We start from the raw sequence: 26,129 nt of genomic DNA, 5'->3' as shown, positions 1-26,129 counted from the left end.
CACTGACACTCCATATATCACCAGTTCCCCCACCGATCTTGTCCCTCACTTTGGATCGACACAGGCCCGGTTGTCTGTGTATGGTGAGTCAGGGGCTGTAACCACGCTCTGCTCTTGTCTTCTTACTGCCTACTCTTCCCGGTCTGATTGTGTGGCATGCCTGTCTTTTGTTGTGGGTAATTAAGATTGTAGAAGGGGAATTTACGTGCTAGAGGTAATTATTTTTTCTTTGTGCCTTTTGATCTGTGCATGTGCTTGAATGCTCCTGTAAATATATGCCGTATTGATTGTGATTGTCAATACGTGCTTCAGTCTTTGGTAAACTATGCTTTCAAACCTGCCCGGTTGCCCTTTTCCTTCATGGGTCCGACATAAGTGTGTACGGAGGTCTGACATTAGATAGACTGGATGATTGTACCCCACTGATTCGCTCCGCTCATTTAGCCAGCATCCACCCCACGGTTTGCTCAGCCGTAATAAGTACACGGGTGGTCATTGAGGGAATGGTGCCCCAGTTGAAGTAATTGGATCAATAAGTAAGGCAACGTGACTAAGGGAGTGAAGAACCTGCTCGATTGAATTGCTTCAATCAGCGTCTGTGGTTGCTTCACAACCCGTTTGGCCGCGAAGTTATTTCTGGCCTGGTGGTCTCACGGTCAGAAGTCGAGTGGCATGTCCGAGCGACCCTCTCGTGCATCCCGGCACGCTTGCTCTGAACCCATAACAATATTCTTCAATTTTAAAATAATGATTTTAAAGATAGTTTTCAAAACAAATCCATAAGTTTAGCACTCTGGAGGCAGTCTTATACACAGCTTTGTACACCACACTATAGAGCACGCCCCAGTACTGCAAAACTGGAGGTTATTTGGAAGTATTATGAAGGTGATTTGTGTTCTATAATATTCAAGAATATAATTCAATTTAAATAAAACAAAGATTGTAAAATTCGTGTAAATAAATTCCGGGTTTTACTGCCTTTTTGCCCAGTGTCTTTTGCACCACCCCATCTACCAGGTTACGCAAGTTATTCGTGCCTGTTGTATGTGTCCTTTATAATGTTCATAAAAACAGGGGGTTTCCTGTTTGGAATGATTTTCAATTTTCTTTGCCAGGCAGGCAGGCAGGCAGGCAGGCAGAGTAAAAATATTATCTCACTCTTCTCTACGCATGTGTGATTGGAACAAATTCAGAGACAAAGTAGCGTTCAACAGCAGGTTTGTCTTCCGATTCATGTTCAAAATATAACATTCAATTTCAATAAGTTGCTCCTCAATCATAAACTGATAAGATGGATGGATGGACAGACAGACATGAACCAATTGCTTAACCCCGCTTTTCGCTTCTTCTCTTGCTCTTTGGAGACTTTGGTTTTGGCTACCTGGCCGGAGGCATGATGCAGGGACTCTCTTGCATCCGCTTTTCATTGCCTGTGGTTTTAAGAGGGATTAAAAGCTCGTTTTTTAAAAATATTTTTGAGTTTTCAAGTATTACCTGTGCAAGAGGATACCAAATCAACCCTGATGAGAGCAATCAGCCCATAAATAAAAAAAAAGTTAAGTGACTATATAGCAGTAACATTTATGAAATGCAACATCTTGGATTAGCAGCGATTATTGCAAAACACAGGCCTGGTAGACCTCGGTGCTGGTGAGCCAAATATTTCAATGAGATTCCTCTGCTTCAACCAAGAGATGAATTTGTAGAAGGGGAATTTACGTGCTAGGGGTAATTCACGTGCCACGAACTTCTTCTCCATCTTAGTCGTATATGAAGCCGATCAAATCATATTTTTAAATAAACAACTCCATAATTTCCAGCCCTTACCATGATCATCAGGCAAGAAGAGAGATGCTGGGAGGAGGCTGACACATCCAGAGGTATCCACATAACCCATCAGACTCAATCTGTTCACAGTCAACAAATCAAGGTCTTTACGAGTACAGATGGTGTTCACATAGTTGGTACTTACATCCGTGGCTTATTTTGCTCAAAGTGCCTTTACTTTTCCACACAATGCTTGAATCTTGTTGTTTTTTTTCGCTTTGCTGAAATTATTTTCGAAAGTCAAAAGAAAGGAGAGATTCTACAACAATGATTTGTGTTACAATCAGATCAATTACTGCACTCTTGTTTTCTAAACTATAATATTGGTTAGGATTTTGGGTGGCACGACTTTATAAGACAGCATTTGCAGCCATTCAATATCCCCCTGGAAGCACTAGAATCACCTGAAGGCCAGACCAGGTGTCAGGGCAGAAATATAACCCCAGGTGGGTTTTAACCACAGTTACATTTCAACTACTAGAGGGCAGAGTTAAGATTAAATCATGGCCAGATTAGAAAGCTTGTTGACCATCATCGTTCCAAGCAAAATTGCATCTGAAATGCTTAAAAAATGCCGGAAAGCTGTGCTTGCTGCAGTTGTACCAACCAAAGGAAAAGAAGTAGTGGAATTTCGTTTCATAAGTGAGTAGTATAGTAGAGAACATAATGTCAGAGTATGTAATGTCAAATGATAACGAGTTAGTCATACTTTACTACTCGACCATAACCATGTTAAAGTTAACCGTAGTCTTAGACTGACTAACATCAACATTGTTTAATCCAAACAATCGACGAGTTGGTTAAATCATGCATCAGTTCAACAATACAATGAATAGTCATAGAAATAAAAACGAGTTTCATTTGGCAATAATAATAAAAATGAACGTACAACTCCCCCCCTCCCCCCACCCCCCAACCTGGCCGAAACACCTTTGGCTTGGTGAAAGGCAAGCTAATGCTCAAGCAGTACAGCAAGCAGGTATGCTACAAGGGCGTGAGGACCAATGAAAATTGTGTCCAATGGACAAACAGGCCCACTATAATATACAATAAATACGGGCCCACATGGAAGTGGTACAGAACTACTGTTTAACCAACTATATAATTTGACTTCAATAAAGGATGAAACATCAATTAGTTATCTCACAATTGCTACATCACATAATGCTGGATACGATTTTACATTGACCATTTCACAGGGAATCACTGGGTTATTGGATTTGATGAAACCAATCATTTAATGAATAACTTACAAACTTTCCTTCAACATTTTCCTTCACTCCCACAACTGAGTACTATATACTGGACCTTCAACAGAGAATGTAAATACATTTAATAGTGAAAAAGGCAGGGAGATTGAGTTAATAATGTACATCGAGTGGATTAGAGCAAAGACTATCCACAGAGTTTTCACGTGAAAATGCATGGGCACATTGGGGTTCTCTGAGCTCGGTGGCCCGGAATGGTGATGGCGGCCAAGCTTTCTAATGTGGCCATCTGATTTGTACGTGCTGAATGGGGAGTGCATAGTCTAGTTCATTGGCTCTTAACCTGGGGGACATGAGTAATTTCCAGAGGGGGCACGAGCCTGGAGAAAAAAGTAAGAATTTCTCTAATTCTTTTTGGAATTCTCTTAATATAACAAGTGTTTGCATAATATTGTGATGAACCATTAAACATCAAAAAAACAAAAGTATCACCTTTAATAATTTTCGTTTTCTATTCGGTACTCGGCCTCCCATTTTCTGTATTAAAATTAATTTAAAAATTTAACATTTATTTAAATCTAATATTCAGATTAATATTAATATTTAAAATACATTTCACAGATTTGCAGTACCCATTTCAAACTAAATCATTCACAATGAGTGCAAAAAAGTGGAAGTATCTTGACGAATATATTCGATTTGGATTTGTGTCCCTCCAAAAGGGTGACACAGAGGTACCCCAGTGCGTAATATGCTCCAAGACTCTGAGCAATGATGGCATGCGGCCCACACGCTTGGAACGCCATTTGAAGACAATCCATCCTGCTCTAGCTGCCAAACCCAAGGCATTCGTTGAAACAAAAAGGCAGTCCTTGAAGCAAGCTAAGATGGACAGCAGTGGAGCATTTCGGCAACAGACTTCAAAGGTTGTTGAGGCTTCCTATTAGATCGCCATGTTGATTGCAAAGAGCAAAAGGAGCCAAAACATTGGAGAGATTCTCATAAAACCAAGTGTACTGCGTGCAGCAGAGCTCGTTCTGGGGAAGGATAGTGTAAACAAGCTTTCCCAATCTCTCCATCAAACGATACCGTCAAGGGAAGGATCGATGAAATGTCTCAAGACAAAGATCAAGTTCTCGACCAAGTAAGAGCTTCTCCTGTATTTGCAATCCAGTTGGACGAAACGACTGATGTTGCTCAGTGTTCTCAGCTACTGATGTATGCTCGTTTCATGTCAGGCAATAGTGTAAAAGAGGAAATGCTCTTCTGCCATCCCATGGAAAGTTATACAACAGCAACAAATATTTTTCAAGTGGTATCAAACTTCTTCAAGGAAAATCAACTTTCGTGAGACTCGCTGGTAGGGGTGTGTACTGATGGAGCTCTGGCCATGCTTGGTTTGCAATCTGATGTCATAACAAGAGTGAAAGAAAAAAGTCCATCTGCTATAGCTATGCACTGCATCCTTCATTGTGAAGCCTTAGCATCCAGAACTCTACCTTCTGAAATGAGGGATGTCATGAACCTGGCTATCAAGGTAGTCAACTTCATCAAAGCTGGAGCCTTAAACAGTCCTCTCTTCAAACAGCTGTGTGTGGATATGGATTCTGAACATCAAGCCTTGCTTTTCCACACAAACGCACGATGGCTTTCAAAGGGAAACATGCTTGGACGGCTTTATGAACTACGACAAGAAGTGGCAACATTTCTACATTCGCAGCAGAAAGCAGATCTCCATGACAAGTTCCAGTCTGAAGGATTTTTGCTTTCTCTAGCTTACCTGGTGGACATCTTCGAAGTGCTGAATGCCATCAACCTCAAACTCCAAGGGAAAAAAACATCAACATAATCGTGCACCATGATGTCATTCGAGCCTTCATGGCCAAACTCGACCTCTGGAAATGTCGAATTCAGAATGGAAATACAGCCAGTTTTGCTCACTTGGATTCTGCTCTCATTCACAGTTACCTAGATTTTGAGTTAAAGAAACAAATAATTACTCATCTGACTGAATTGAAAGCAGAATTCATCAGATACTTTCCGGATATGGATGAGAAGCGCGAAGCCTGGAAATTCATTAGGAACCCATTTCAATGTGAAGTAGCTGATATTTCAGACGAACTGCAAGAGGAGTTTCTTGAGTTAAAGTTCAACTCCTCGGCTGAAGAAGACTTCAAAAAACTGGATCTAGAGACGTTCTGGGTCACGTACCTTCCTGTTTACCCTTTGATCTCACATCAAGCTCTTTGGATTCTGACAATGTTTGGATCAACGTATCTTTGTGAAGCTGCATTTTCCACGCTCGTTGCTGTCAAGACCAAGTACAGAAACAAGCTGAACGTTGAAGGGGACTTGCATTGTGCCCTTTCTGGCATTCGACCACGCATTCAAGATCTGGTAGCTAAGAAGCAATGTCAAGTATCTCATTAAATATGCTATGTATACGAGTGTTGCTTATACAGAATTCTTTGTTCAATAAATAGACTAAAAACATGTACTTTTTCAGTTTTTCCTCTTAATTCAGGAGGGATTTTTAATCATTTGATTGAAGATGTGAGGGGGGGGGGGCGTGGAGGCAAGGACCAACTACTAGAGGGGGAGTGGTGGTAAAAAGGTTAAGAACCACTGGGGTAGTTGGTGGATTATAAGTCTATGGTTTTAAATAACAATCCAATTATGACATGGCAATTCTACTGAGATTAGCTCAATTTCCAGAAGCTTAAAATCCAAATCATTAACACAGCTTCCTTCAGCCGAGTTACAATCCCTTAGCTATGAGATGGTAGTCCATTGCCCAGTGCCGAGTGCACGCACGCACACACACACACACGTTTTCAGAAAGGATACAAAAGGTGAGAATCCTGGCCAGTCAAGGAGGCCCAGCAAACACTTTTCACCTGTTGACAGTGACAGTGACAGATAGTTGAGCACTGAAATGGGTTACAAAACATAACTCTCATCCCATTTTTTGCAGTCCGCGGAAGCTCCACAGTCATCTGATGGTGAACGAGGTCTTTTTTTTTGTTTTGCTTTGAAACAGTTTCTAAATCTGAACAATGAGGCTGAGCCCAATATGTCAAGGTGAAGATCACACATGTAATTTACAGTGAAGGAACTTTCACTGAGGATGAGGCAAGAAGTGAATAACAAAATACCCCTTGAAGGTACTGCATGGGTGTTAATGAGGATTTTCATCCACAGCTTGTCATGGCTTATGGCTTTTGATTTAAGAAAACTTCAGCTCAGCGAGTCAATACAGTGGGAAATGGAAACTAACACAAATTGGGCAAACAACTGTGTGGTGGGGAGGAAAGGACATACCATCCGATTGGTGAAGTAGTGGTTGTACCACAGCTGTGCCTGTGCAGATCTATTTTTCCAATCCAAAGTCATTAAGCCATACTTGCAGAAGCCAGGCCCAAGGTCGTACAGTGCAAAAAGTCTCTCACAACGTGAATCCGCCTGATCAAGGTGCATCATCATAATCACATGGTTCCATTTGGCCAACGACAACAAAAGTTTTGATGAGTTAACATTGGCATCAAAACGTTCGATCAACATCATAATGATGATGATGATAATACTAAAGTGCTCGTGAGAATGGGGGAGGCAAAAAAAAAAAATCTAGAGCAAAGGAGAGGAAGAATGCCATTGGGGAACAAAAGCCTTGAAATGTGGTGGAAAGACTTGACTTGGGATCGAAATTATTTCATTTTCAAATAAATAAATAAAACATTTGAAAAAAAAGGAATGGAAAGGTTGGAACCCCATCCCCTGGAACCCCATCCACGACCCTTCCCAACCCCCCTTCAGAAAAACAAACAAACCTCAAAGGTGAAACACAATCAAACTCACCTTGATCAACTTGAAAGCTTCCACATCACTTTCAGCTCCAGTTACTTCAACACTTTGCTTTCTCATTCCAGAAATCTTTAATTCGTGCATCAGCCTGAGAAATGAAAACCATAAGCTTCAGGTGGATAGCTACAACAGGCTGCAGTGTTCTTCATAATGAACTGTCATTGACTTTATTCGTTCAAAATATTGGAGAATTAAAAATAATGTGTGGAGTAGAAAAGGAAAAGCACAACCACTCGAGTATCAGTTGGTTTCCCTGGTCTCATGGCCTAATACACGCAAATGTGTCGCTTCAAAACTCCGAGAGGGCAAATCAAATCTGAGTCACATAATCTAATTAAGTCCTTGATGAAGGTTAACCTGTGCACTAAAATGTTGAACCTATTTTTAAAATTTCCAGTTTTCTAGACCATCATGTACATGAGAAGCACTGATGTCAAAACAGAAAATGTCATACCTTGAACTCATCATATGTGCAGAAAATGAAAGTTTGGAGAAATTAACTTTGCTGGGTAGAGTTGAAGGAAGAAGAGGAAGAGACAGACCTAGTATGCGCTGGATGGATGAGGTAAAGGATGCAAACAAGGTGTCTCTGTCAGAGCTTCGGGAAGCAGTGCAGGATAAGGATGTTTGGACAAATTTGTTCGTGAATAACACGAGAAGTCGGACACGACTTGATGGAACGAGATAATTAACAGTTTTCTAAGGTTGATGGAAGAGCTGTCACACATAAATCACCTTCAGAAGAGGAACTTCTCAAAACACTCTGGGTGCTGTCAGCGCCAACTAATGTCGGTGCTTTTCGCTCTTCATTCAGTGGAATATTTTGATGGATAAACTTGAATCAGATAATTAGTACTACTCTATCCTATTACCCTAACCTTATTCACCATTGAACACCAAGGCCTTCAAGATCATTGGAATCTCCCACGATGAAGCCGAGTCAATGGGGCTATCACTTTCATATCACAGACAAGTCAGTGACCCGTCTTCTACTGCCTCCTGGTCTTGCACCCTCTTCCCTCTCCATGCTTTGTCATCATCCTCCATCCCTCCAGATTTCTACAGGGTGCACATGGTCTGGCAGCAGCCCCCTTCTGGTGTAATTCAAAATTCCAAGATCGCTGCTCACCTACACTCATTTCTTCCTCTTTTTACCCATCTGTGGAACCAACTTCCACATTCTCTTCAATTTCATTCTTCCCTTCAGGTCTTCAAGACAGCTGTTTACCACCATCCCAGATCATCCCCAATCCGAAAAACCTGATCTTTTGTACCCCTGTTAACCCTCCCCAAGCCCACTGCTTTCCAGGTTCTAGTTTTTCCTTCCTGAGAGTTTGTGGCTATATCCATCTTGTCCACCCCATGTCCTCCCCTTGCCCTCATTTGTCCAAGTCTCCCTCTATGTTGTCCCTCATCCCTGCTGTTGGTGTTTCTCCCCTCTCATTCTGCTGTTCCTTTTGTTCTGTTACATCCTGATCCATTCTGTTTTGTTGTCCTCCATGAGCCTAGACTTTGTATCAGAAAACATAGGGGTAATACCCCTGGGTAATCACCTGGTAACGGCTGAATAAGATAACCAGGAAACCACTGGTCGGCATGGATGACCCACAAAATATGCAATAGAGAAGAAAGTAAATACCTATGGATTTTTTTTTTGAATGCTGTGAACAAACTGAAGTACATCACAGGTGATGAAGGTTGTGGTCAAGTTTCATTGGAATTGGGTGTGTAGTCTCTGCGAAGAAAGCAAATACACCTCTTTTGGGGGCAACCCCCCCCCCAGAGACCCCCTTAGACCCTGATATTTTTAATGCTGTGAACAAACTTTGGTACATCATGGTTGATGAAAGTTGTGGTCAAGTTTCATCGAAATTGTGTGTGGTTTCTGAGAGGAAGTTGCAAGTATTTGTGGACGGACGGATGACATGCCATCCCATAAGCTAACTGGAACTACGTTCCAGGTGAGCTATAAACAAGCAACACAAAAAAAAAACCTAAAGTGCTTAGAGGGAAAATTAGCATGTAGTTTCCTCCATTAATCCAACACTTAAATTCTCACCGGCAGTATGACTGTGGGCCTTGCAGACCAACTCGACGCCTTTCCACCAGTCGGGAAATTGTGCACCGTGAGTCGGAGACTTTCTGATAACACAAAACTATTACATTTATAGTGCATATAAAAGGGTGATCAATGGACCACCGGATGAAGTTTTATTCATTAATATAATCATCTTTGCAGAACAAAACGTTCAGCACTGCAGGGTCAATGGACTTCAGAAAGTTCCATTTTGAATGCTTTGAATTACTTTTCAAAAAGTCAATCCCCCTTCTCCCCCTCCCCAGAAACAGTACAAACTGAACACGATGAAAAAAGTATGGCAGTACAAACGGTTACATTGCTCCTCACTGGTCTCCATCCTATCCTCAAATCCTCTCATGGTGCCATACTCACAGGGTGACAACGATTGTCTTCTTCCACCATTTTCAGTCGCTCTTTCTCCTGCTGCTGCCTGCGCAAACTGCTATTTGTCAGTGGGTTGAAATTGTTGTGCCCAGGAAGCAGACGGAAGTAGCGGTTTCTTTCAGGATCATAGTAAAAGCCAGGCAGATCTGCAAAGAGTATCCTCACAATATGAACTACCACAGACGGATTCATTGTGTCTACATCAATATTCACCATGTATTCATTTACATAGGCCGAAAAGACAATATCTAAGAAAGAGAATAAAATAAAATAATGCTGAACATGTTTAAACACGTAACTTACCAGGAGCATCCTGTGTGTCTCTGGACTCCTCCAAAGATCCATCTGAAGCAGCATCTGCCGCTTCATCTGTTGAATCTTCTCTTGCTCTTTGGAGACTTTGGTTTTGGCTACCTGGCCGGAGGCGTGACGCAGGGACTCTCTTGCATCCACTTTTCATTGCCTGTGGTTTGAAGAGGGATTAAAAGCTCGTTTTTTAAAAATATTTTTGAGGTTTTCAATCCAGATGTTAAGATAAATAGCTGGTTCAACTAACAAGTGTCAACAAACTGAATGTTGTAAATATGTCTTCAAGGATCATTTGATTTCAAATCAATCAGGAATATAATTAACCTTCGCTAATTTTGTGAAAATGGGGTAGTCTCAAATGTCCTCTCAGAGTTTTAAAATACAAAGATTCAAGTCTCTGGGTCAAGTACCAACCAAAATACATGTAACCTAAATGTTACCTTCCCTTAACCACTTGCTATCCTTTAAATGACCAGAGCTTATTTTAAAATCATCTTAGAAGAGTAACTTTACTTCAGTTTAGAGAACTGCAAAAGAGCAATTCTCAATCTAATTAATTTTTCTGTCCCATAAAAAGGTGAGAAATAATTTATTTCACAACTTTTGACCTTACCTTCTCAACTGAGTTCAACCACAAATTGACATGATAAACTGGTAGACAGGAGTACTGACCTTTATGATGGGGACTCCAATATCGATTGAGAAACAGGAACAAACGTAGCCAATGGTTGGGCTATCAGAAAAGGTAACTCACATTTTTCTTTGGTAGGCGACAGATATCCACCACCGATCCGAAGATACAGTACTGTGCAAGTGCACATATAATATCTAAAGTGGTGCGTGGCCAAATGCCCGAGGAACCAACCCAGGTGCTCATGTTTAAGGTCACGTCGACAGGTCAGACTAACATCTCCCATCATGCTGAGTGGTCTTTGACCCTCGTGAATTACCAAACGGTCTCGGAATTAACTTCATTCAGAATTTACTGCTTTATTTACAACCTCCTAAGGATCGTTCCAATATAAACCGAAACTGGTGGTTGCTCCCATGGGAAGGCAAGCAGGCAGGAAGATGTTCTTTAAAATATTACAGGGGGGAGTGAGCAGGGATGAGGCACAAATAAGCAATAAACAGAATGAACCAGGTGGTCAAAAGACGAGTAGGGTGCACACATACTTATATACAAAAAAAAAACAACACCGCAAAAACTAACCCCAGCTATGGCACCAAATTACCAAACTCAAACAATGAATCTTAAGCTTAAGGACTATGCTGAAGGCAGGCACGAGCTGGTCTCTGCTGCAGGACTATGGTGTCGTGTAGGCAAGTGGTGGTGACAGCTCCAGGACAAAGGATAGAGGATGGCAATGAGATGACATGGTGGGGAGATGGCATTTGCTGTTTCACTCATCCTTCGTGGGGAGCGATGAAGCAGAAAGACAGACAGAGGGAGAGAGGGAGAGAAGGAGAGAGGGAGAGAGGGACACAAAGACAGACAGACAGAGAGAGCTGATCTCGCACTAACTGCCACCTTCCACGCACATACGTGGACATAGCTTTTATCACATTATGGTGCACCTCCCAGCATGCAGCTAGTCTGTCTCATTGGCCATCCGCTGCTAGTGGGTGGCTCTGCCCCGCTCCCAGGCTCCATAACTCACTCCTCTGACCTCACCTGCAGTCCTTGGGCCAAACAGCCCATGTTGTTTCCAATTAAAAGTGCCATTCTGTAAAATGCCACAAGTCCTCCACCTGGCCTCACCTCGACAGGTTAAACACAATATACCCTTATCCGAAACTTCCTTACAGGTAACAATCACTGCCTCCTCCGTGCACATTTTACAATAAACTTACAGATCCCTGTTACAAGCGTAAATCCAACCAACTCAAACACACGGAATAAGTTATTCTTAACACATTCTATCTATTGATCCCTCCACCCCCTTCCTTGTAACAAGATGTAAAGTGGTGTGTGGCCAAAGATTTGAAGCGCTGTTCGCATTTTCATTTAAGTCAGCAGGTTCATCTGGCCTTTGCTGTGACAATATAAACCAAAGTAAAAGAAGTCTGCATTGTTCACAAGGAGGATATCTGGGGATTTTGGTGCATTAAATAACAGGCAAGGCCATGATATAGGAATTTAGTTCCCACAATTTTCCTCTCACAATCCACTCCATCAATGTACGTAACAAGAGCAATTATTGGTGACAGGGCTCGACATTAACGGTTGTCCGACTGTCTGGGACAGGCAATTTTGGCCGCCGGGCAAGTGAAAACATCAATAAACTTGTCCGGGGCACAAATCAATTGTACCAACTGGAAGTTTCATAAATGCAACCTCGGATGTAGTTATTTTTCGTGAAAAGCCAGAGTGATTGTCGTTGACAAAGAAGATGTTTTTGGACCCGACCACCCCCGTGCACCGGTGAAAACTTCAAATGAACATAATAGTATGCTCACAGTATGAATAGTTTGGCCAAGGCACCATGTTGGATGGGACAGGTGACATCTAAAACCTACCTGTCCCAGAGACAGGTTGGAAAAACCGTTAATGTTGAACCTTGGGTTGTCCGAGAAAGGAGTCAATAACACTTTCATATCTTCTCATCCAATGTCATCTTCTCTTGCCTGGTGTCTGCTGGTGGAATATTGTCAGACACAGACAGAGGTAGTGTATATGGGGCAGAATGAATGGTGTATTTGGATTCCATGGACAGTTCTTGCAATGAGAAAAAGCAGCTTTCCATTAAATGTCTTTCTTCCCATTCTGTGATCTTACAAAATTTGAAGTAAAGTGCTTCAATATTTTTCTTTGTGAATTTAAATAATTGCAGAAGTACAAGGATTTAGCCAAAATCAACTCGATGTACATTCACACCTTTATGACGGACGTTTACCGCCACTCCATCACAGGGGCCCTTTCCACGGGAGGTAGCAATGAAATATCCTCTGATTTCACCAAAATGTTTTCCACAGGGAAGTAAATGTTGTTGAAGTGTTTGTAGTTCTTACACTGGCCTGCACATTAATCAGAGATTTTTTTTTGATGACTTCCTTTGAAACTCATCTTGGAGGAAGGACATGACACATCATTGGAAGAGATGAACTACTGTTGCATTGTGAATGCCACAATCTGAGATGATCACATTGGAACGATGCTCAGTTTTCTCCATCCTCGGGATAGTGATCCGTGAAAAGATGAAACGTCGCCCAAGTGCTGTTCCAAAGGAATGAGTGATCTTCATCCTGCACGATGAAGGCAAATTTTTCAACCATACCAAGAACTTTCCAGGTCCCAACTGTTCCCACTCCTCTTTTAAGATCCACCAGCATTTCTGTGATGAAGTCCAAGGTTTCAGTTGCTCTGTGAGAATATCCACAATGTGAGCTATTCACAATTCCAGTCATAAGTGCTGGCCAATCCACACAATTTATTGAACTCAACCGAGTCCATCATGTGCGCTTCAAACACTTCCAGCAAGGTTTCCCACATTTATTGTCCAAGACTCATGGTCAGAATACCACTCGCTCCAGCTAAGATGCATTCCTGTCGCCTCTGCTTCAAAAACTTCAAAAAGCCAACCTTTACCTCTGGATTTTTCTGTTTGAAAAGGCAAAATGCCTCTTTAAAATTGCACAGTACCGATCACTTCTGCTCCCTCCCTTGCTGCCAATTAACCTGACGAGGATATGCATCAGAAATATACCAAGGTAATTAGGGCCTCAAGTCCACCATTGGCCAAATTGTGACCTCATCTTAAAAGGTAAAGTGCAACCATCTTGAAACCATTCAGGAAACTTAGGATGAAGGTAAACATTTCTCTCTGCCAATTTCCAAGTCATTCAAGAATGATCTCAGTTGAGCATATGGGCATCGGAATAGATTTTGATGCTAATCTTTCATGGTACAAAAAAGAATGGGCTGAAATACAATCCTTTTCAAGAAGTTTCAAATGATAAAACGACATGTGTGTGTATGTATATATATATATATATATATATATATATATATATATATATATATATATATATATATATATATATATATATATATATATATATATATACACATATACATATACATACATATACATACATATACACACACACATACACACACACACACACACATACAGTGGGGAGAACAAGTATCTGATACACTGCCGATTTTGCAGGTTTTCCCACTTACAAAGCACGTAGAGGTCTGTAATTTTATCATAGGTACACTTCAACTGTGAAAGACGGAATCGAAAAACAAAAATCCTGAAAATCACATTGTATGATTTTTAAATAATTAATTTGCATTTTATTGCATGAAATAAGTATTTGATTACCTACCAACCAGTAAGAATTCCAGCTCTCACAGACCTGTTAGTTTTGTCTTTAAGAAGCCCTCTCATTCTCCACTCACTACCTGTATTTACTACACCTGTTTGAACTCGTTATCTGCATAAAAGACAGCTGTCCACACTCAATCCACACTCCGGTTCCGGTTTTGAGCGGCAAGAGGTCTCCTTCGGGGCTCCCTGCTGACATTCTCAAAGTTAAGTTCCGGTTGTTATTTGTCCCGTTTTAACTGTTTAATTTTCTCACCTACATGTTAATGTGTGTTCCTAGTTCGGTTTTGTTTCAAAAATCGTGCTATTTTGTGAGTATTTATTGTCGACGTTCTCACCTGGTGTTTGAGGCCTAGTCCTAGGCTTGAGGCCTACCGGTTCCACTTGGTGTTCGATCGTTTTTTTTTTTTGTTTGTTTGTTTTTTCTCCCCATTACCTTCAATTTCTATCCTCCGCATTAACTTCAATTTTCATCCTCCCCACTTTCCAAATATCCCCCATTCTCCCAACTAATCTCTTTCTTATCTCAAAAAAAAAAAAAAAAAAAAAAAAAAAAATAAAAAAAAAATAAAAAACCCAACAACAACAACAACAACCTTCTCCCGATTCTGCTACTTCTTCCTCTTAACTTCCTCCTCGTCTTCCTCGATTTCTTTTTTTTTTTTACACTTCCATGACCTAATCTGTTGAACTCTCTCATACATTAATATTAACAACAAAAACGATCTTATAATGCTTCATCTTCCTCTCTCACACATGTGGTACTCTTTACTGTTTCACAATGCACTACTCTTCTGCTATTTTAACAGACTGCTCTCATTTCGACCTCTCCTTCATTCCTTGCCTAAAAAATCCAACTATTACAGCGCTTCTTCTCTCCATGCTCTGAATTCGCCTTCATTGCATCCATCACGAATTGTGTTAAATCGTATCTCTGACCTAAAACTTTTAAAAACCACAGTTTGCCATGGATGCTCGCTTTCCATCAACCAGTCTTTTTTCACAACTACAGTGCCAACTCACCCCCCTCACCCCGCACTCTCACTCTCAAAGCAACCATCCCACTCTTCTCCCTCCAAGCCTCCCTCTCACCTCTTTCAAAAATTCCCCCCTCACCTTTCTCCCACCTTTAATCCCCCTCACTCTTCCTTCTCTAAGTTGCCCCCCTCTCATCCACCAACCTGCCTCCCTCCACTGCCCTCTCACCTCCATCTCTTCACTCCACCTCCTCAAATCCTCAACTGCCATCTTCCTTGTCTCTTGTCCCCCCTCTCTCACAGCACCACAGAGCCTTTTCTCCTCCTCATTCGGCCCCCTCCCTCGCTATTCTGCAATACCCCACACTCCTTCAGCAACCCTCCTTACCTCCCCCTCGTCCCTCGTCCGACCCTCCCCCCCCCCCCCCCACACCCGCACCAAAAGCCTCCTCCCCTACCTCTTCATTAAAAGTGTGGACCTCAAATATCCGGGGCCTTCGCTCAAACCTTTCAGATCTTTCCATGCAGGTTGCCACTGACAAACCAGACATTATCTGCCTAACAGAAACTTTCCTCTCCCAAGACGTGTCTGACTCCCAAGTATCTCTCCCTGGTTACTCCCTCTTACGGTATGACAGACCTGAGCCTCGTCCTGGTGGAGGTGTTGCTCTCTTCATCAAAGACTCTATTCCTCACTCTCCCTGCACTGCTCTCACTCCCCCACACCCCCAGGAATACCTCTGGCTTCGGCTCCCCCTCCAGTCCCACCTTATGTTTATATGTGTACTGTACCGTCCACCGAACTGTGATGACTCCATCTACACCTCACTCTCCGAAAACATGGACCTTCTTCTATCTTCTCATCCAAACTCTCTCTTCCTCTTATGTGGCGACTTCAATTGTCATCACGCCAGTTGGCTAGGTGTGGGTACCTCTCTCACCTGCCATGGGACATCAGCAAAAGCTTTCTGTGACTCATTGGGACTGACTCAATCGGGTCAACTTCCCGACCCGGATCTCAACCAATGGTACTCCATCTCTTCTGGATCTGATTTTGACAAATTTCCCTGACAATATCTGCTGCTCTTCCTTCGCTCCAATTGGTTCTTCTGACCACGTCCTTATTAAAGTGGACATCTCTCTGGCTGTTATCAGAGAACCACCTCACCGCCGTCGAGTCTGGCATTTCACTCAAGCCGACTGGCAGGGTCTCCGAGCAGCCATCAAACTTACAGACTGGTCTCCTATCACTACTTTCTCAAACATCAACTCATCCTGGGAATTCTTTCAAAGAAACTTGCTCTCCCTCATGCACAGATTTATCCCCTCTCGTGTTCAGTTGTCTTACCCTTCCTCCCGCCCTTGGTTTACTGAAGCTTGTGGCGAGGCAGTTGTCCTGAAACAACTTGCCTTTGCCTCATGGAAAGCAAACCCAACTGAGGGCAATCTCAGTTCTTTCCACAAAGCTCGGAACAAGTGTGTAGCTACCCTCAGGAGAGCCAGAAAACAACATCTTTCTCATCTCAAGTCTGAACTCTCAAACCTCTCTCCCTCCTCAAAATCCTGGTGGCGTTTAATCAAATCTGTTTCTGGTGTATGTTCCCCCTCCATCCCCTCCCTTACCTCAAATGGCCGCACTGCTGATTCCACACGTGATAAAGCTGAATGTCTAAACTCGGTGTTTGCAGCTAAATCTTGTGTCCTAAACCCATCACTATCTCTACCCACTTTACCCAGTCGCACCCAACTGTCCCTGGACTCTGTATCCTTTTCTCCTGACAAGGTGGAGAGCTTGCTTTCAAACCTCGAGTCAGATTCTGCAACCGGTCCAGACGGCATCAGCCCACGTGTCCTCAAAGCCTGCTCTTCTGCTCTTGCTCACCCTCTCTCTGTTCTATTCACCCTCTCATTTTCCCAAGGTCATCTGCCATCTGCTTGGAAATCTGCTAACATCACTGCCCTGCATAAAAAAGGTGCAAAAACAGATCCCTGTAACTATAGACCAATCAGCCTTCTCCCAATCATCAGCAAGGTTATGGAATCCATCATCGCTTCAGACATGAAATCCTTCCTCTTCTCCAATGGCTTGATTTCCAATCATCAATTTGGTTTCAGACAAGGTCACTCTACCCTAGATATGCTGCTACTGCTCTCCCATCAATGGATGGAGGTCCTCAATGCCAGACAGGAAATCCGAGCCGTATCCCTGGACATATCACGTGCTTTTGACACAGTCTGGCACCCTGCCCTACTCACCAAACTCTCTGCCCATGGTATTCAAGGCCATCTCCACTCATGGCTCGCAGACTTCCTCTCCTGTCGCAGTCAACGTGTGGCCCTAAATGGAGTTCTTTCATCCCCTCTTCCTGTGCAGGCTGGAGTTCCTCAAGGTAGCGTTCTGGGCCCTGTTCTTTTTCTGGTTTTCATCAATGATCTCTCGGACTCTCTGGAAAATCCTCTATTTCTCTTTGCCGATGACTCAACCCTCTGCCGTACCATCTGTCATCCCTCAGACCGGCAAGCAGCAGCTTCTTCGCTCACTGCAGATCTGGATAAAATCACAAACTGGTCCAACACGTGGAACATGTCTTTCAATCCAGACAAATCTCACACTCTCACTATGTCTCTTCGAAAGGACCGTTTACAAAACCCCCCCATCCACTTTCTCAACAATCCTCTGGAAGAAGTCTTTTCTTTCAAGCTTCTGGGTCTCACTATCTGCCATGACCTTTCCTGGGAAAGTCACATTTCCAACCTTGCCTCAAAAGCCAGTCGCCGACTGAGAATCCTCCGTCGTGCAAAGTCCTTCCTCGGCCCTCTTGAGCTCCTGACCACTTACAAAAGCTTTTGTCCGTAGCCTGATGGAGTACTGCTCTCCTCTGGGCTGGTGCTCCTGCCTCCCCACCTTTCTCGACTTCACACTGTGGAAAGCAGGGGTTTTAAGAGCATTGGCATCTCCCACAATGAAGCTGAGTCTTTGGGCCTCTCACTCAATCACCGCAGGTTGCTCGGTGGTCTTTCTGTCTTCTACCGACTCCTCTCCCAGCCTTGCCCCCCCTGCTCTCTCTGCGATTTGTCCCAACCACATTTCCACAGGGCGCTCAAGGTCCGCCAACAACCCCCTTCTGGTAAAACTACCAAAATCACGAATCACTGCTCATCTTCACTCTTTCATTCCTCTTTTTCCCGCCTTTGGAATAAACTTCCTCACTCTATTCTTTCCCATTCTTCCCTTCAGGCTTTCAAAACAGCTGTTCACCACCACCTCTTATCTTCCCCCATCCAAATCCTCGATCTTTTCTACCCCCGATAATCCACCCAAGCCCACTTCCTTCAATTCTCCTGCTTTCCTTCCTGAAAGTCCCTTTAATGTCCATCTTCCCCTCGCCATGTTCCCCGTCCCATCCCCATCCCACTCCCTTCCACAGTTCACCTAATGTGTCTGTTCCCCACTGTTTTGTCCCTTCCACTCCCGCCCCTCTTGTCTCATGCCTCCTTGCTGTGAGTTGTGTGTTAGCTCTCATACGAGCCTCGACCAAGGTATACAAAAAAAAAAAAAAAAAAAAAAAAAAAAATCAGACTCCAACCTCTCCACAATGGGCAAGACCAGAGAGCTGTCTAAGGACATCAGGGACAAAAATGTAGACTTGCACAAGGCTGGGATGGGCTACAGGACAATAGGCAAGCAGCTTGGTGAGAAGGCAACAACTGTTGGCACAATTATTAGAAAATGGAAGAAGTTCAAGAAAACAGTCAATCTCCCTCGGTCTGGGGCTCCATGCAAGATCTCACCTCGTGGAGCCTCAATGATCATGAGAAAGGTGAGGGATCAGCCCAGAACTACAAGGCAGGACCGGGTCAATGACCTGACGAGAGCTGGGACCACAGTATCAAAGAAAACCATAAGTAACACACTCCGCCGTCATGGATTAAAATCCTGCAGCGCACGCAAGGTCCCTCTGCTCAAGCCAGCGCATGTCCAGGCCCGTCTGAAGTTTGCCAATGACCATATGGATGATCCAGAGGAGGGATGGGAGAAGGTCATGTGGTCTGATGAGACCAAAATAGAGCCTTTTTGGTTTAAACTCCACTCCCCATGTTTGGAGGAAGAAGAAGGATGAGTACAACCCCAAGAACACCATCCCAACCGTGAAGCATGGAGGTGGAAACATCATTCTTTGGGGATGCTTTTCTGCAAAGGGGACAGGACGACTGCACCGTATTGAGGGGAGGATGGATGGGGCCATGTATCGCGAGATCTTGGTCAACAACCTCCTTCCCTCAACAAGAGCATTGAAGATGAGGCGTGGCTGGGTCTTCCAGCATGACAACGACGCGAAACACAGAGCTAGGGCAACTCAGGAGTGGCTCCGTAAGAAGCATCTCAAGGTCCTGGAGTGGCCGAGCCAGCCTCCAGACCTGAACCCAATAGAAAATCTTTGGAGGGAGCTGAAAGTCTGTGTTGCCCAGCAACAGCCCCAAAACCTGAAGGATCTGGAGATCTATATGGAGGAGTGGGCCAAAATCCCTGCTGCAGTCTGTGCAAACCTGGTTAAGAACTATAGGAAACGTCTGATCTCTGTAATTGCAAACAAAGGTTTCTGTACCAAATATTAAGTTCTGTTTTTCTGATGTCTCAAATACTTATTTCATGCAATAAAATGCAAATTAATTATTCAAAAATCATACAGTGTGATTTTCAGGATTTTTGTTTTAGATTCCGTCTTTCACAGTTGAAGTGTACCTATGCTAAAAATTACAGACCTCTACGTGCTTTGTAAGTGGGAAAACCTGCAAAATCGGCAGTGTATCAAATACTTGTTCTCCCCAGTGTGTGTGTGTGTGTGTGTGTGTGTGTGTGTGTGTGTGTGTGTGTGTGTTGTGTGTGTTGTGTGTATATATATATATATATATATATATATATATATATATATATATATATATATATATATATATATATATATATATATATATATATATATATATATATATATATATATATATATATATATATATATATATGAAAGAGAGAGAAATATGGGGAGTGTGACAAGCACTCCCCCAATCTCCTCGGACATGATCCTACACCAAAGTGTCACCTCCAACCCAGAGGCTTCGGCCCGGCGATTCTGTGAAAAAGACAAAGATTACATGGTCATCATCAGTTAAACATCAAAAGGAGCCACCTCTCCACATTTCGGGCTTATTTACCCTCATCAGGAATGGCATACCGATAAATATCTAACCAATGATGACCACATTCGTCGTTTAAACATCATTCACACCTCTTGACCGTTATGGTGAGCATCGCCGTGGATTATGTCGAATGGGCAAATAAGCCCTCATCAGGACGAGGGAGCTCCTGATGAGGCACCATAGGATCTTCAATTAACACTTGTTCGTGCGTTTTAGTTCAGAATGAACGCACAAGGTGAGACTATGCACTCCAAGAGTGCCGTTGTAGTTATTTATTCGTTATGAAATGATCCAGATTAAATATACCAAAGTAATCATCATTAATGGGACCAGAATTAAACACTGCCCAGACAATAAACACCAACCATCTTCTTCAACGGGCACAGTTATTCCCATGTTCCTGTGAGGTCGGGCCGGGGCACGTTTTTTTGTCCGAAATCTTTTGGGAACCAGCGGGCATGCTCGACTCAATAGTTATGGCAGGAACTTGTAATTTGTTCATGGTTCCGGCAATAGCTCACCAACTCTTTGCGAAGGACACCGTGGGACATTTAACATCCTCCAACTAATGCCAGCAGACAGGACGCCCAGTTTAAAGTCCATCCGAGGGTTCGGCACACACATCGATGAATCATCCTGTCTGTGAAGGTCAGGATTCAAACCCAGGCGAGACAGCTTGGACGAGAGTGCACGTACCTCTTGGACATCCTATCAACAGACACCACAGCCGAAGATCAATACAGAGACCACTCTGTAGAGGAGGCTGATCGGGTTTCACAAACTGGTTGATCATTCCATGCTTAGTTTTGATTCTCGACATCAAGATCAAGCTGAAGAGGTATGCAGACAAGCCCATACTAAATCCACACATCACCAGGGATCTCACAGGTCATAGACGACGCTGGATCAGAAACAACCCTGGACAGGAATCCTGGTGGCCAACACCTCACAGGATGCTTGAGGTTAGGTGAGGGCAATAACGTTAAAATTTGCCAAAGTTGCAGGACACAGACATATTCTTTGTCAAAGGCACCGTGGGGTCTCCAACGGCCTCCAGTAAATGCTTCGTTGATGTGACGGTGATGACCAACTCGACGTTCATCGAGGACAGACGGTGTACGAAACCAGGATAACAGTTTATAAACTCGGGTCAGGAATCGAACCCAGACTCGACAGTTCAACGGAGATGACGCACCGAGTTTTGCAATTGGTTCGCGGGCGCCAGCAGTGACCACTATTTTCGTTGTGTCTGTCTGTCTGTTTGTGACTCTCTCCAGAGCATAGCTCCGTGACGTTTGATGCGATCTTGATGAAACTTGAACACAAGCTAGATATCAAGGTCTGGTTGTGTCATTTTGTCGGAGGGGCGTCCCACGCCCCTTGTGGGAGGAGCCACGCCCACTTGAACTTTTATTATCTTGCCAAAACGAAGTTTTTGCAAGATATGTTAGTCAGCTTGTATGGTTTTTTTTTGTTGTTTGTTTGTTTGTTTGTTTGTCTGTCATCACGTATAAAAAATTCTGCAGAGCACAGTTATCATTGGAAATTTTTGTAACTTCACATATCAGAGGCCTATAGAGGTCCCTTTCAGTGCACAAAATTTTGAAGGTCAAGGTCAAAGGTCAAGGTCACTTTGTCGCAAATCAGAGGAGTCGACGAAACCCTTATTTTTTGAGTAATTTTGATCGGATCGTCTGCAAACTTCATGCGAATATAGTTCCTGGTCTGGCGCTCAGCTGATTAATTTTTGGTGGCGATTGGCCTTGACCTTCATATGTTTTTTGTTTTTTTTGGTCTGTAATCACGCATAAATCACTCTGTAGAACACAGTTATAATAGGAAATTTTTGTAACTTCGCATATCAGAGGCCTATAGAGGTCCCTTTCAGCGCACAAAATTTTGAAGGTCAAGGTCAAAGGTCAAGGTCACTTTGTCGCAAATCAGGGGAGTCGACGAAACCCTTATTTTTTGAGTAATTTTTATCTGATCGTCTTCAAACTTCATGGGAATATAGTTCATGGTCTGGCGCTCAGCTGATTAATTTTTGGTGGCAATTGGCCTTGACCTTCATGGTTAGCGCCTCAGGTCAAACATATTTGACCCCAAGGTCAAATTTTCAAGTTTTAGGAACCATATCATGTAGTACCTCAAATTGAACACCTCGACGAGTGCTTTCTAGATATGTCAAGCTTGAGACATTTTGACGTCATTTGGTGACGTTATGAGGCAAAAGCATATTTTTCATGGTTACTCTGTAGAACGATTCTCATCGGAATCTCTCGTAGGCAGATATTCCTCAAGGAGTCGCTCCTGGTGGATAGCAGCTCTGTTCACCTCAGTGTGACCTCAAAGAAGTCACACGTGGTCACCTTCTGGCAAGATACAGGTCATCCTGCGGGTGACATTGGTTTATTTATCTATTTTCTCGATTTTTTTTTTCTCGCAATTTCATTTCCTCGAAGCTGTACGTAACGTCCAGAAGTACAAGTACATATAAAAAAATCCGATTTGATTTGGTCAATTTTGACGGAAGAGATAGGTTTTTAAGGCAGGGCTTCCTCAAAAGCTTCCACGACCTCAATATTGTCCCTATAGTGGCATTGTTCAATAATGTCCGAGAACAATCGTCGCCTCCCGGCTCGTAGTTGGACAAAAACAGCTTGTTCAAAATGAATAACATGGACCATGCACAGTAGGGTACAGTGCGCACAAGTTCGAGCATGTACAGTAGGGTACAGTGCGCACAAGTTCGAGCGTGTACAGTAGGGTACAGTGCGCACAAGTTCGAGCATGTACAGCAGGGTACAGTGCGCACAAGTTCGAGCATGTACAGTAGGGTACAGTACAATACACAGACTACGTAACACCGATAAGAGTGTCTCTCCACCCATTACTCGAATTGGTATTATTATTCCATTATTAAATGAAATCTTTGTATATTTTAAGTACATTATTTGGTTAAACATCGACATAGTACCAAGGCGATTTGAGTGTAGGCCTCGAAACAAACGACACGGTCAATTCAAAAGACGGGTTTTGAAGATACACAAACTCTCTCACTTATTTGAAGTTCCACCAGTTGCAATGACACTTAAACGCCACCATGAGCCTCCAAACATGCTTATACACCATTCCACTTACCTTCACTGGTCCGTCAAACCAATATTTAAAGGAAATCTAGCTTACGCGAATTGATTCATAATGTTGTTAAATTTTACTCTTTTCGTCGCAGCGTCTTAAACGAAGACTATTTAAACTTCATTAATACAGTTCAACGATTTTACCGTCGATCACAAATCTTGACCGAAAACGTTGCACATGCGAACTATAACGTCATGGCGAAATATACCGCGCAAAGAAAATGTGAATACGTTTCACGTATGTTATAAATGTATGGAGCAAATAGTTGAGATGGAATCAGACATGTGGGTGATCAATCGTGTTCGTGCGTTGTCATTATTAAATAGTACAGAAAAATAATCAGAACACGTGACGGGAAGAAGGAAAACATGTGGGGGGGGGGGTTACACAGTATACAGATGTTAAATGAGGCATGCTACTAAATTAAAATGTGTTGTCTGAGCATTTATTACCCTCGTCAGAGACAGAGGAGAGGGAATTGCATTTGGGTCCGTTTGTTGGGTCGTCGATCCAGTCGAAAATGGGTTTTTTTTATTTTTGAAATTTGAAATTTGTTCTACAATATTATCACTTTTTCCGTCGATATGTTGGGTTGTCGATGTAGTCGAATTTTTTTTTTTTTTACATTTGTTCTACCCTTATTATCAGTATTTAAAATGGCGATTTCAGTTAATACAATGGCGATTTCGATCAAACTTGGTTGGTAGGTTCATACCATGACCGAGTTATGTGCAAATGAGAACCGTTGCTATGGACGGTACCGTTGCCTAGCAACGGGACTTTGAAATTTTTTTTAAAATCATAAAAAATAATTTTTTCTAAAATCAAAAATCGGGCCGCGAGCGACTGTGGGCAGTACATTCAGCCATATTGCCAGAAAATTCCAGCCGGATCCTATGAAAACTGTCGGAGAAGATAGACTTTGAATGAACCCTGATCAAAAACAATAAAAAAACGAAGTTCGTTATAGCTCAGAGACTATGAGTCAGATATAGATGAAACTGGTATGGGAGGTTCATGGTATGTCCCAGTTATGTGTGAGAATGAACCGTTGCTCTGGACCCCTCCGTTGCCTAGCAACGGCCGAAAAACCTCAAAATGTGGGGGTATTTTAACGAAAAAACAATGTGCAGCATTCACCCTTGAAGCTGGAATCATGAATTTTCTTGTGCTTAAACCTCAGGTCATTCCCCATCGAATGGGGCCATCGCTTCAGGTTCTATTGGGTAGTCGACTACCCATGTCCGCCTACCGGCTTGTTTGTCTGTCTGTCTGTCCCTCTATTCGGTCCAGTGCTCCGTGAATACAACGGCGATTTCGATGAAACTTGGTTGGTAGGTTCATACCATGACCGAGTTGTGCGCAAATGAGAACCGTTGCTTTGGACCCCTCCGTTGCCTAGCAACGGCCAAAAAACCTCTAAATGTGGGGGTATTTTAACGAAAAAACAATCTGCAGCATTAACCCTTGAAGCTAGAATCATGAATTTTCTTGTGCCTAATCCTCAGGTCATTCCCCCATCGAACGGGCCCATCGTGTCAGGTTCTATTGGGTAGGCGACTACCCATGTCAGCCTACCGGCTTGTTTATCTGTCTGTCTGTGCGTCGCCGAAATAGGTGATCCTTATTGTCAGTAATACTGTCTGTTTGTTTGGATGTTTGTTTGTTTGTCCTCAGCATAATTGGTAGTAAACATGGGCTGATTTTTACCAAACTCGTGTGGTAGGTACATCTTATGACCTCGTGCTTTGGAAATTGTGATGGTTGCTAGAGACGCTTTGGTTCCCTAGAAACAACCGAAAAACCTTCAGAATCGGTACCGTTCACGTGGAATCAATTCCGAAAGCCATTATCCCACGTAGGGGTATGAAATTTGGCACGAATGATCTACAGGTGATGCTCTATCAAATATATTCTGGTTTTTGTGATATATGGAATACTTTACCCGCAGCGCCCCCTACAATTTGGGTATGCGCGAAAATTGGCGAAAATTGAAGGCCCCCTAGCGACCAGGTGAGTGCATCGATACGAATGAAACTTTGCAGGTTCATGGTACTCAATGAGTACTACAACTTTGCCTCAGGATATATTGACCGATTTCGCTTAGGTCAGGGGTCAAAGGTCAATTAGTGCAAAAATCGATAATATACAAGAGCTGGAGGTGCCTTCGCGCCAAATGCTACTCCTCCAAGGGTTATGGTCGAATGGTCATGAAAATTCACACTAATCGTCTGGAATACATTGTGCACAAACGATGGAGCCAGATTTTCGATTTAGATCTTTGTTCACCCACAGCACCCCCTCGAACTTTGGGGATTTCCCATATCAAACCGCATTTTCGGTACTTTTCATTCAAATGGATACCGAGTAGTTATCAGGAGATGGAACTGGATGAGATTTGATCTGCATAATCTTAAGGTGATTCCCTATCCACTATATGACATCAATTTTGCTCTATATCTTATAGTTTTCATGCTCGGCAACCAGTGCCAGATTAAGCCTCGGCTGGCCCTAAGGCACATTTTGAAATTTTAGAGAATGGCCTGAAAAGTTTAAATTAGATCTCGGGCTCATGGAAATGTACCTCAGACAAAAGATGAACTGATTCAAGAGCAAAATATTTAATACAAAAAAAGACAAATATTTAATGTGAAAATAATTTTTGGCCCGAATTTTTGGTTGGCCCTAAGGCACATGTCTTGTCTGCCTAATGGTTAATCCAGCACTGTCGGCGACCCATCGCCGCCTACAGGCTTGTCTGTCCGTCTTTGTTTGTCTGCACAGAACTTTAGTGTTTTTCTCTGCAACC

General features: G+C 42.9%; 1 protein-coding gene across 5 annotated transcripts in view; it reads right to left on the bottom strand.

Moving 5' to 3' along the window:
- The window catches only part of DCAF4 (DDB1 and CUL4 associated factor 4), a 108,835-nt gene that overhangs the window by 40,917 nt on the left and 41,789 nt on the right, over positions 1–26,129 (bottom strand). Inside the window, exons 1-8 of one of the 5 annotated variants that reach the window (XM_085870139.1) lie at positions 23,321–23,457; positions 9,664–9,823; positions 9,349–9,506; positions 8,956–9,038; positions 6,891–6,984; positions 6,357–6,497; positions 5,883–5,932; positions 1,828–1,907 (exon numbers count right to left, since the gene is read on the bottom strand). In XM_085870139.1, the coding sequence (XP_085726265.1) occupies positions 1,828–1,907; positions 5,883–5,932; positions 6,357–6,497; positions 6,891–6,984; positions 8,956–9,038; positions 9,349–9,506; positions 9,664–9,820 (763 nt within the window). In that variant the 5' untranslated portion in view covers positions 9,821–9,823; positions 23,321–23,457. Of the gene's footprint in view, positions 1–1,827; positions 1,908–5,882; positions 5,933–6,356; positions 6,498–6,890; positions 6,985–8,955; positions 9,039–9,348; positions 9,507–9,663; positions 9,824–12,189; positions 13,540–23,156; positions 23,180–23,239; positions 23,458–26,129 lie in introns of those variants that run through there. The other 4 variants (XM_085870138.1, XM_085870140.1, XM_085870137.1 and 1 more) reach the window with 4 other exon arrangements.

Source organism: Eptatretus burgeri, chromosome 2 (assembly GCF_056783735.1).
Source record: "Eptatretus burgeri isolate ZD-2024b chromosome 2, Ebu_testis_v1, whole genome shotgun sequence".
Classification (NCBI taxonomy): domain Eukaryota; kingdom Metazoa; phylum Chordata; class Myxini; order Myxiniformes; family Myxinidae; genus Eptatretus; species Eptatretus burgeri.
The sequence above is the reverse complement of the archived record's forward strand: the minus strand, read 5'-3'. Positions and strand labels throughout refer to the sequence as shown.